This window comes from Anomaloglossus baeobatrachus, chromosome 12, assembly GCF_048569485.1.
Source record: "Anomaloglossus baeobatrachus isolate aAnoBae1 chromosome 12, aAnoBae1.hap1, whole genome shotgun sequence".
In the NCBI taxonomy this organism is placed as follows: Eukaryota; Metazoa; Chordata; class Amphibia; order Anura; family Aromobatidae; genus Anomaloglossus; species Anomaloglossus baeobatrachus.
This window is the reverse complement of record NC_134364.1, coordinates 106,641,775-106,654,914: the sequence shown is the minus strand read 5'-3', so window position 1 is coordinate 106,654,914 and position 13,140 is coordinate 106,641,775. Positions and strand designations below refer to the sequence as shown.

Below are 13,140 nucleotides of genomic sequence, written 5' to 3'. Positions count from 1 at the left end.
TTTCTGCCATTGGGCACTACATTGCCATCCAAAATTATTTTGTATTCTTCTGATTCTATGATGAACATAGTCAAGGCACCCAGTGCCCGAGGCAGCAAAACAACCCCAAAACATCTTTGAGCCTCCACCATATGTGACAGTAGGTACTGTGTCCTTTTCTTTGTAAGCCTCATTCTATTTTCGGTAAAGAGTAGAATGATGTGCTTTACCAAAAACCACTATCTTTATCTCATCTGTCCATAAGATACTTTTCCAGAAGGATTTCGGCTTACGTACATCTTGGCAAACTGTTGTCTAGCTTTTTTCTGCATTTGTGTCATCAGCGGGGTCCTCTGGAGCCTCCTGTCATAGCATATAACTTAATTCAAATGTTAAGCTTGCAGGACAGCTTGACTTTCTTTAGAACTTTATTGGAGTTGTTAATCTACCATCTGAACTATCCTGTGTTGTAACCTTTCATCAAGTTTTCTCTGCCATCCATGTCTAGGGAGATTAGCTACAGTGCCAGGGGTTATAAACGTCTTGATTATGTTGCACTCCTTGGACAAAAGAACATGAAGATATATGGAGATGAATCCAAAGAAATCATGGTCACTGAGAATTAGGCAGGGCAATGGTGAATATTAGAAGCAGTCCAGCTTAATGTTTCACCTCACAGGTACAAGTAACCCTCCATATTGAATGGGGATATTGTATACCCCCTGAGAGTACATCGACATTATCTGTGCATTTATAATACGTTATGAGCTGGTTTAACCAATCAAAAATCCTTGATCATGAGTTAGCTCAAACACTCAAAAATATGGGGATAGTGACCAAGACAATGATATTGATGTAAAATACTAAATTTTATTAATGAAATAATTTAAAAAAATCACATAACATTTACTGGACAACAAAGTTTTATTAAATTAGCAGCAAGAGTACCGCATTGTGCATAGACCAATCATAAATATTATCCAATAATAAATTAATAATGTTATTAGTCATCCAAAATGGATATTTTAGAATAATAAAGGGGTTCAGAATTGTTCCTATTTTTTATATATATGATAAACTAAATGTGATCAATTAGGAAGTTGTATAGGAGTAATTCAGTACCTTAATGGATGGCTGCTGGTCCTGCTTGCCGCTATACCCCGACGCGCGTTTTGTGCGATAGTCTTTCTCAGAAGGTGCTATGGGGGATGGGATATGTGACCTTTATATACCCTGAAGGTGTTTTAAAATTCCCGCTTGTGGTATGAGGGCTTTCAGTTAAGCTGTTTGCTGCACTATTTAAGCATTTTTACCAGTGGTCTGTAAATAGCAGGAAGCAGGGGGGTTTATGAAGTTAGCTATCCAGATGGCAACCCAACTGGTAAAACCAGCGACTGCAGGATAGACATTTGTATGGGTTACAGGATTTATATATTTAGTTTGTGCCCTGCTATGGTAGGGAGTGTATAATAAACAAGCATGGTACCATCCAGAATACCAGTCTTGTGAAAAATTGAGCTATACGATGCAATATTGGCAGGCTTCAGATATTGATTTCTAGGAGATTGGATGCTTAATATACTATTTTGAGAGAATTGTCATAAAGTATTGACTATTTAAAATTTGCTAAACAATGACCATTGACGTACTAGATTTCAGGTGTACTGTATATAACGTATTCATTTGCTTGTCTTATAACAAGTTTTTAAGAGTATTTCAACTAATGCTAATTTTTATACTCTTATAGGATTCCACTCCAATTGGATTAGTCAGTGAAGTATCATGAGATCAGAGCTGTGACCTTACATCATACATACTGCTTATCATGGCTCGAGTTCGGAGCTCAAATTGGTGTGTTTGGTCGGTTTCCCTCTGTTTTTACTGCAGCTTGTTTTGTCTTGGTCCTGCTGCTTATAGTTCTCTTGTCTTCCTTTTCCTTTGCCTTGCTTTCCTTTTTAGTTGTTTTCACTTTTTCGTTTGTTTGCCCTATCACATATTGGGAGGGGCTCTTTAAACTCATCACACACAGGCCTCCTTGCTGTCTAAACTCCAAGATAGATATATATATATATAGATATATGAAGCCCTAGCTCCTGAGATAATGATTATCTTGCTTATTTTATCTCTTTTGCTTTTTTATGCAGTTTGTGTGTTTTACTTCCAAGCTCCCTTCCCTTTCTGTGACATTTAGGATCTGAGGGGTTTCCAGAAATTTGATTGGTCTTTTGGGTTTCCTCCATTTTTCCTCCTCCTTTCTGTTTGCCTGAGTGAACACATTCTTAGCCCTAAGTCTGTCTTTGTTAACTTCATTTATTGTTATTGCTGTCTTATTTTACACTTAGTTTATTGAGGGTACAGATAGGGATATTTACAGGGTGCCATTGCGTAATCGTACGATGACAACCGTTTGGTCGGGCAGGGACAAACCAAGGTTAAATTTTGGGCTTCAAGTAGTCTGATTAAGGACCTGTGGATTACAGGGGTCTAATCTCTCCTGATTTGTCCATTGTCTTGTGAATGGTAGGGTTCAGTCTTAACACTGAGGAAACTACCGTATTTTTCAGACTATAAGACGCAACCTGGTTTTAGAGGAGGAAAATAGGAAAATAAAGTTTTAAGAAAAAAATGTGGTCATGATACACTGTCATGGGACGAGGATCTACTGCTGACACTGTTATGGAGGTAATGTCCCCAAATTCTCTACTAAGGTACCTCATCCTGGTAATGATCCTCCTGCCTTGTATATGATCCCCATCCTTGTATATATGTCCCTCATCCTGGTATAGACCCCATCCTGGTATAGCCCCCATCTGTTATATACCCCCATCCTGATATATACCCCTATCCTGATAAATACCCCTTTCCTGCTATGTACCCCATCCTGCTATATACCCCCATCCTGCTATATACCCCCATTCTGCTATATACCCCCATCCTGCTATATACCCCCATTCTGCAAATAATATACTTCCATCATGGTATATGCCCTCATCCTGACTCGTGATGTGTGTGGAGATTAGCGGTGCACACAGGGATGACGTCATCGCTGTGCTTACCACTCTCTACACAGATCAGCAGGCCAGCAGACAGGAGGAGATCGCCATGTTACAGGGAAGTGTCTGATGAGTATACCGTACTTATTCCCTGCCCCCTGCACTGATGATGATGTGCAGGAGGCAGTGAATACAGCCGCACATGATCACTCAAGGCTGTAGATGCCAGGGGTGATCATGCAGGCCACCTGTTTACTATGCGTGCACCCCTCGCCCATCACCCTGCCCATCACCCCACCCACCTGTCAGCACCCGGCTTTAGCACTGAGAGATGATGGACGGGAGGATGCATTTAAAATGAGCAGGCCCACGTGGTCACGGCAGGCGCTGCTACAGCCTCCTCGTACCGTCGATGACCCGCTCCACGGCATCACCCTCATTCCCTGCAGCCCTACATTCAGACTATAAGATGCACCCACCCCACTTTCCTCCAACATTTGGGGGAAAAAAGTGTGTCGTATAGTCCGAAAAATACGGTAAATTGTATAGGGGCATGTTCTTTTTCTACTGTGTTGCTAACTGTTTATGAGTGAGCACCTCAAACAGGGGGAAGATGTTTAGTCCCCCACTGAAAACTATAGTATCATAGTATCATAGTTTTTAAGGTTGAAGGGAGACTCTAAGTCCATCTAGTTAAACCTGTAGCCTAACATGTTGATCCAGAGGAAGGCAAAAAAAAACCCAATGTGGCAAACAAGTTCCAATGGGGAAAAAATGTCCTTCCTGACTCCACATCCGGCAATCAGACTAGTTCCCTGGATCAATACCCTGTCATAAAATCTAATATACATAACTGGTAATATTAAATTTTTCAAGAAAGGCGTCCAGGCTCTGCTTAAATGTTAGTAGTGAATCACTCATTACAACATCATGCGGCAGAGAGTTCCATAGTCTCACTGCTCGTACAGTAAAGAATCCTCGTCTGTGATTATGATTAAACCCTCTTTCCTCAAGACGTAGCGGATGCCCCCGTGTTCCAGTCGCAGGCCTAGGTGTAAAAAGATCTTTGGAAAGGTCTCTGTACTGTCCCCTCATATATTTATACATTGTGATTAGATCTCCCCTAAGCCTTCGTTTTTCCAGACTAAATAACCCCAAGTTTAATAACCTGTCTTGGTATTGCAGCCCACCCATTCCTCTAATAATCTTGGTCGCTCTTCTCTGCACCCTCTCCAGTTCAGCTATGTCCTTCTTATATATTGGTGACCAGAATTGTACACAGTATATAAGTGCGGTCGCACTAGTGACTTGTACAGAGGTAGAACTATATTTTTTTCATGAACACTTATACCTCTTTTAATACATCCCATTATTTTATTAGCCCTGGCAGCAGCTGCCTGACACTGTCCACTAAAGTGAAGTTTACCATCCACCCATACACCCAAGTCTTTTTCTGTGTCTGTTTTACCCAGTGTTCTACAATTAAGTACATAATCATAAATGTTATTTCCTCTACCCAAGTGCATGACCTTACATTTATCTACATTAAACTTCAATTGCCACTTCTCAGCCCAATCCTCCAATTTACATAAATCTCCCTGTAATATAAAATTATCCTCCTCTGTATTGATTACCCTGCAGAGTTTAGTATCATCTGCAAATATTGAAATTCTACTCCGCATGCCCCCAACAAGGTCATTTATAAATATGTTGAAAAGAAGCGGGCCCAATACTGACCCCTGTGGTACCCCACTATGAACTGAGACCCAGTCCGAGTACGTACCATTAATAACCACCCTTTGTTTCCTATCACTGAGCCAGTTTTTAACCCAGTTACACATATTTTCCCCTATCCCCATTATTCTCATTTTATGTACCAACCTTTTGTGTGGCACCGTATCAAAAGCTTTTGAAAAGTCCATATACACAACATCCACTGCATTTCCCTGGTCCAGGCTTGAACTTACCTCTTCATAGAAGCTGATCAAATTAGTTTGACAGGATCAATCCCTCATAAACCCATGTTGATACTCTGTCATAAGGTTATTTTTCTTGAGATACTCCAGTATAGCATCTCTCAAGAAACCCTCAAGGATTTTACCAACCGTAGAGGTTAAACTTACCGGCCTATAATTTCCCGGCTCAGTTTTTGTCCCCTTTTTGAATATTGGCACCACATTTGCTATGCGCCAGTCCTGCGGTACCGACCCTGTTACTAAGGAATCTGAGATTAAAAATAATGGTCTATCTATCACAGAACTATAGTTAGCTCATTAAGCACCAAATAATTTGATTGCTAATAACTACACAATGGAGAGTTGGAATAAGAATAAAAAAACAATTATAACAACATTAATAAAACCTATTATTCCATTCTGTAGCCACTATTACAAACTCCCCTGCATTACTGTTCTGTTGACCAATCTATCCAGTTCAACATGAAAGTTTTGTTGAGAGGTTCTCTATAACTGCTGCAGGTCACTTTAGGGTGTATTTTGTGGTACTTCTCAAGTGTGATAAATAAACCTGTAGCCCAAGGAGAATGGTTCACATGCACAAGGTAGAAACCTACACAGCTACATTGCATTAGTACTGGGAAAGTACCGGTAACTGATTGCACCGACAAGCCAACTGCTGCATCCCTTTGCTGGCTGCACACTTTCTATAATTAAATTCTACTGTTTGTGACCCAATGGTGTCATACCTCCCACATTTTATACTTGGGACTTGCCTAGAATAGAGTTTGTGTGGCTCTATGCTGGTTCTTCTTTACAAAATTGTTTGAGTTCTTAGAGGTTTATGGGCAATCATTTATGTACAGCAAAAGTTATGTAAGGTTCCTCCACAACATTTAATTTAGGTTAAAGTCTAGACTCTGACTAGGTGTCATGCTTGGTATGGGGGAATGCCAGACAAACACCAAAAGGGGGGGGAAGGAAACCATGTGTCTCTGGAGAAGAGAGTGTATAATGACCCTTGGTAAAACCTACCGCTGGTCCCTGGCTCCCCTGACGTCCCTAGATAGGTTCCACACCTATACACCGATCAGGATACCTAGGCCTTTTGTGAACCTAAAATAGGTTTTAAGTAGTGATTGGATGATGGAATGAGCACTAGTCATCCCCACTAAGCCCTAAAGAACACACTAAAATCTAAAGAACAAAAGGACAGCTTATCTGCAAGATGACTTTAGGAGAATAACAGCAACATGCGTGTTATGATAGGAGATTTCAAGCCAACTCCTTGCAATCTGGAGAGCATAGGAGTAAACTATATCACCGGCAACAAACCAAGTACGTAAATCAAGTAGTAAATGCAGTACGTATAAACAGAGGGAGTGGAGTTAAGGATTTGCAGCTGAATTGTCTTGATATCTCCATGGTCCAAAAGGGAAAGAGTTCACACTAAAAGAGAAGACACATAGAACGCTATTCACACCATGGAAGAAAGAATGAATTATCAAGGAGCAGTTTCTGTAGCCAAATGCAGCGACCTTCAGCAGCTGGACACCACAGGGTTGTCTGTCAACGTGACACACCTTTGACACTAGGCCATTGTAAGATCTTGATTCTTTACTTTTTCATCCACTCTGATATAATTTATTTGTGTGCTTGAATCATAATCCAATGACATGAAACAGATTAAGCCGAACTTTAGTTTCTTTAATACAGTACCGAAATGCTCATAGTAGACTTAATCACTGTAGAATGCATAGATCCACCACTGTCATTCTTGACAGTAAATTTGAGGTGTATGTGCTGACATGATGTGATTACTTTCTCCCAAGCATGGTAAAGAAAGCCTATAGTCAAACATCTCCACTATGGTCTCATCTATCAAACGGATATTTTTTTTTTCCAGAATTCTTGTGGCGTTTTCTAGAGCAACTTTATAAACTTTCGAACATTTTTTTGTTAAAAAAAGGGGAAACTTTCTCCTGCAACTGTTCCAAACAAATAATATTTGGTTAAATGTTTTCTAATATTAGTGTCATGAACCTAAATTCTTAATATGCTAATTGAGGCCTTTAGCATCCGAGCTGTAGCTCTTGGGTTCTCTTCAGTAGATTATCCAATTGGCTGTCCAATACTACAATAACTAAACTATTTTCTTTCATGAAAAGTATCACATTAGTCTATAGTTTGTGTCTGACATCATGTAAGCAATCAGTCAAGTGAATTGGGCTGATCTTCAAAGACATGCCGAAATAGTGGATATGTGTGATGATGTTTATGGAAAAAAGCAGCAATGGAGGCCAACTCTCTTACTTTGTGGGGGGAATTGTCACATTTACCGCTGGCATTTTTCTTGCCCTCTCTGGCCACCTGCTCACCTCATATTTAATTCCTTTTCAGGCTCTTAGGGTGCACATGATTTAAATCTTGGCCTCTAAAAGGTCAAGCATAAAACTAAGTGCACGCTTCTCAGCCAATCGGCTATGAATCCAAGATTTGTAATAAACCTTTTCCAATTGCTCCCTGCCTAAGTGAAATGCATCCAATAGTTTCACACGTTGCTAAATATTTGACTGTTACCTACATCTGGAATTCTTGATCCTGATTGATGTTTGCCCAGACCTTCTGCCATACTCACCACATTGAGTGATCTTTGCCATCTCTGCCTTCCCCAAAGCAGGTGACTTTGTGCCAAAATTTTAATTGTCTCTAGAGATTAAAAGTATTTTTTTATCATTTTTGTATAACATTTTTCATTTTTACATAACTTTTTTTGCAAATAGAGTTAAGAAGGAATTAGTGTCAAACTTTATTCAGGTAAAAAATACACACAGCCACTATATGACTTTGAATATGAGTCCCTAATTGTTTATTTACTTTGTTATTTTTTTAAAAATAGCTTTTTGTGTTGAGAAATTAACCCAGTGACAAGACCCAAAATTCAACTTTTTGAAATATTTGTACTTTTTTTGCCCTTTACTCTTGTTACTTTTTCTTTTTATGAACATCTACAATGGTCTAAGTGAAGGTCTTAAGGGTACTTTACATGCTGCGACATCGCTAACGATATAACGTCAGGGTCACGGTGTTTGTGAAGCACATCCGGCGTCGTTAGAGACATCGCAGTGTGTGACAGCTAGGAGCGACGATCAACGATCACAAAAACACCAAAAATCGTGGATCGTTGACACGTTGCTCCTTTTCATAATATTGTTGGTGGTGCATGCCGCTGGTTGTTCGTTGTTCCTGCGGCACCACACATCGCTGTTTGTGACACCGTAGAAATGACGAACATCATCCTACCTGCGTCCACTGGAAAAGAAGGAAGGAAGTAGGTGGGCGGCATGTTCCGGCCGCTCAACTCCTTCCCTCCTCTTCTATTGGATGGCCGTTTTGTGACGTCGCGGTAACGTCCCTGTGACGCCGAACGCACCTCCCTCTTGAAGGAGGGATTGTTTGGCAGCAGCAACAGCGACGTTGCTGACCAGGTATGTGCGTGTGACGCTGCTGTAGCGATATTTATTGCTACGGCAGCGATCACCACATGTCGCACGAACGACAGGGGCAGGTGTTATCGCTTGCAACATCGCTAGCAATTGCTAGCGATGTCGCAGCGTGTAAAGCACCCTTTAGTCTTAATTTGACCAAGAACTCTTCCTAATTTTGAATTTTTTAGAGCGGCCTTGACATCCTTGTTCTTTAAGGTATAAATAAATGGATTTAAGAATGGAATAATGACAGTGTATATGAGAGCAAGGAATTTGTCATGTTGGCTGCCTTTAGGCCTAACATATATAATACTGGTTGAGCCGAAGAACAAGCAGGCTACCGTCAGTTGGGATGAGCAGGTGGAGAAGGCTTTCTGCTTGCCTCTTGTGCTTTTAATTTTTGAAATAAGAGCAATGATGTGACTATAAAGTCCTAAAATTATTAGGAATGGAACAGTGCTTCCAATTATACCTGCCAAACTTGTGACTAGATTGCTGACCGTGGTATCAGAACATGCTAGATTTTGTAATGGAGCGAAATCACAAAAGAAATGATTGACTTCATTGGGGCCACAAAAATCCAGCTGAAGAGTTATTATTATATCTATGGAAATGATGGCAAATCCAATAACCCAAGGGGCAACTGCAAGTTCAATACATAAATAATTGTTCATTATCATGGAATAGTGCAAGGGTTTGTTAATGGCTAAGTCCCGGTCTAAAGCCATAACTACTAGAAGATAACTTTCTGCTACTCCCAAAGAACCATATGTATACAACTGGGCAAAGCATCCGATAAATGATATCTTCCTGTTATCTTCTATTAAAGTGGCTAGGAGCTTAGGAATGATGGCAGATACAAAAAATATTTCCAGAAGAGCAAAGGTACCAATAAAAAAATACATTGGAGTATGAAGTCTACGCTCATATCTTACTAAGATAAGGATGACGCTGTTCCCCACAACACAGGATATAAATGCCAATAAGACGTACACAAAAAGTAAAGTCTGGTGTTGATATAAATCGGCAAATGCCAGAAGTATGAAATCTGTTACTATCGTCTTATTGAAGTCATGGAGACTGTAAAGTACAAATCCCTATGGAAATACCAAAAATATTAGTAAATCAATTCAAAGTATCTACAATATCTTCAAACCTGTCATTAACTACTTCCCCACCTGGCAACTTTCTGTTTTGCACGCCCTCTTCCAAGAGCCATAACTCTTCATGCGCAGTATGAAGCCGGGTGTACAAGTCCTGGCTTCAGAGAGGTCTACTGTGCATGACTGGAATTGCCCAGCATTCAGAAGTGCAGAGATAGCGGACACAAGAAGTACATACTGGTACTTCCAAGGTCATCTAGGGGAAATTAATTCTGCATGATTAGAACATTGTTCTGCAATACAAGCACAATTAGCTATGTTTTACTCTAAAATCTTGTGAAATAACCGACCAAGACACATAGTGGTCGACCTGTTTTTCAAGTATGTTCACATTTAAATGCTACAACTACATATATATGTAGAAACTAGTCACATGTATTGCTCAACTGGTTCAACTGATGGTCTATAAAAATGTTTCTCGATGCCATGGTGCCACACAAGAAAAATCTCATAATGAGTAAAAGCAGTGAGCTATCTCAAGACCTTGAAAACTTTATTTTTGCAAAATATACTGATAGCACTGGTTACAGAAAAATATCTAAACTACTGAAGGTTCCAGTGAGCACTTGTACAGCAAGAAACTGAAAATGGAAAAAACATCATTTCACCATAAATTAGCCACAGCAAGGTTCTTCCTACAAGATTTCAGTCAGAGTAGTAAGAAGAATTTCAAATGAGTTGTCCAAGAGCCATGGACCACCTGTGGAGAACTAAAGAAAGACCTGTAAAATGCAGTTACAATTGTTTTGAAAAAAAAAACCTAATAAGTAATGCACTCACCCTCCATGATCTGTATGTACTCAAGACTCTATGGCTTGACAAAAAGCATGTTCAAGCATGCCTAAAGTGTGCTCACATTTTTTTAAGAAAAGTCTTTGAAATACTGGAAAAATACAGTTTGGTAGGATGAGAGCAAAATTGAATTCTTTGGATGCCATAATACATTCCATATTTGGAGGCAAAAAGGCAAATCATCCAAAAAACACAAACAATGAAGCTTGGAGGTGGGAACATCATGGTGTGGGGCTGTTTTTCAGTATATGGCACTGGCAAACTTGATATGATTGAAGGAAGGATGAATGGACAAATGTACAGAGACATTCTTGATAAAAATGTGCTGTCTTCTACAAGGATGGTGAAGATGAAATGAGGGTGGACATTTCAGCGAGACAATGATCCAAACACACAGCCAAGGAAACTCTTACTTAGTTTCAGAGAATAGTAAAGTTGCTAGAGTGGCCTGAACGATCACCTGACCCAAATTTAATAGAAAATGTATGGAAGAAACTAAAGCTCAAAGCTCATAGAAGGAGCATATGGGACCTTTAGGATGTGAAGAGTGTTTGTGTGGAAGAATGGACGAAAAATCACACCTGAGCATTGCATTTGACTAGTTTCTCCATACAGGAAGTGTTTTGATACTTCATAAACAACAAAGTCTTTTGCATGAAGTATTACGTGCATTTCAGTAAGTATGTTCAATACTTTTTCAAAGTGTAAGTTCTCATTATTACACATAACTATTTTTTGGATATCTATGGTTTGATTTTGTTGCCTGTGTGGATTGTACTGTATTTGTTACTAACATCTGGTGAGAAATTAATGTCTATAGCACCTTTAGAAATATATTTACTTAAAAAGACAGTATCATCTACTAAGTCGTGTAAGCAGCAATTTTGAGGGGTGGGAATAACTTAGAGAAGATCCAGAAACATATTTGCTCCTGAAATCATTCCAATATATATCTCTGGATCTGCCGGAATGGATTTTCAGTGTAAATTCTTCAAAAAAAATTGCAAAAAAGTAAAATGACCAGAGAATGTGAGAACTAATAACAAATCCTTCAAACCTTCAAATCTTGAAATACCAAAGTGTAAAATCTATGGTTACATTTATACGGAGACCTACATATCACATGCTATAAAAATAGGCTACAATGATTTCTTGTATTTACCTCTGATTTTTTCCCCATAGTGATATATGGGGAACACTGTTTGGTGACAGCACATTATCTTCTTGAATTTCGTGAATGTATAAAGTCTAAGATCAAATAATACAATGATCCTCACTATTTATAATGATATTGACTAGAAAGGGAGTCACAATAATTAATCCTTAGGGGAAAAAAAATCACTTGAGACTTCCCAACCTGAGCCAGAACTTTTTAACAGAGGAGCTAAAAATGTTATTACGATTGAACACAATTTGTCTAAGGCAACTAGAGAAACCCTAACGAAAGATCTTTAAAAATGTACTTTTATTATTATTCAATTAAATTACCAACTTTTAAAGATGGCAGATAGGATGAAAAATGTAACCATCCCGGAGGACCGAACTACCGGCTGCAGACCGAACTACACTATAAAATCCTATATATAAATTATTGTTTTACTATGCTATGTATCAATTTCATCCTAAAACTGCCTATTTAAAGCCATTCAGCTACTAGACCCCCCACCACGTGTTTTACCATGACTGTCTTTATTAGAGGTCTGAGGCTATAGTGAGCCGAAAGCCAGACATCAGCTCCTTTTAAAGGTTGGTAGTGATGTCATCCAGGGTGTCAACCAATAATGGTGACATTAGAAGATGGTTGATTCACACAAAATAAGGCGTCAGACCGCACACTTAATTGGTACCATCACTACTCCATCTTCAACATGAGCAGACTTTTCATCACCAGAATGTTCCAATTCTCACCCAGTGAAGAATGGAACCAATCATGCCAGGTAGTACTTACAATGCCGTTCATGGCATGTCGACATATCCATCTGAGGATTCAATGATAAGTTGAAGTCCCCACCCACCAGTACCAATTCCTCAGCGAAATCTGACAGTAACTTTTTGAAAGAGCAATGTTTGGGGGGTTAAAGTGGTTATCCGGCTTTTTTTTGCCTTTTTCTTGTCATTACACTATTGGGCTACATTGGGGCAGGTAAGTAGATAGTGACTACCTACATGCCCTGCTGTCAGCCTCTCTCCCCCGGCTTAGAGCAGTCATGTGACCGCTCCTGCCATGATTTTGCTGCTTCCTGTGATGTCACGACGACAAGTGAAGGCGCTTATGCTCGCTGTTACGGGGGGCTGTCTGATAATAACCGAAAGGAGTATCAGACAGTCAGGGTCCACCGTGCAAAGACTTTGCTGCAGACTATGGCAGAGTGCAATACCTCTGTTAACTCACAGAAGGGTATAATAAGTAAGTAAAGCAATTCCTCCCTTACTTGGAGGGTGTGTGGAATGATCTCTGTTAATAATCACAGAGACAAAGGCAATGTGTGCGAAATGGCACCTACCTAGGTCCGCTCTTCTAGTGGTGCAAAAGAGACGAACAGCAGCGTAAGCCGCACAAAGCTCCTACCTGCGTTCGCTCCACTAGTGTGCGAGGACACGAACCACTAGATATGGCACCTGCCTAGGTCCGCTCTTCTAGTGGTGCAAAAGAGACGAACAGCAGCGTAAGCCGCACAAAGCTCCTACCTCTGTTCGCTCCCCTAGTGTGCGAGGATACGAACAACTGCCAGACGCAGTATAAGGAACGTTACCCTAGCGGCAACGTCCA

The 13,140-nt window shown here is 39.9% G+C and overlaps 1 protein-coding gene across 1 annotated transcript; it reads right to left on the bottom strand.

Moving 5' to 3' along the window:
• Nucleotides 1–224: 224 nt before the first annotated feature.
• LOC142257641 (olfactory receptor 6N1-like) lies at nucleotides 225–11,550 on the bottom strand. The gene is made up of 3 exons (XM_075329778.1): nucleotides 11,533–11,550; nucleotides 8,554–9,512; nucleotides 225–342 (listed from the first exon to the last, which is right to left on the bottom strand). The coding sequence occupies exons 1-3, from the start codon at nucleotides 11,548–11,550 to the stop codon at nucleotides 225–227; spliced, it is 1,095 nt and encodes a 364-aa protein (XP_075185893.1).
• Nucleotides 11,551–13,140: the final 1,590 nt, after the last annotated feature.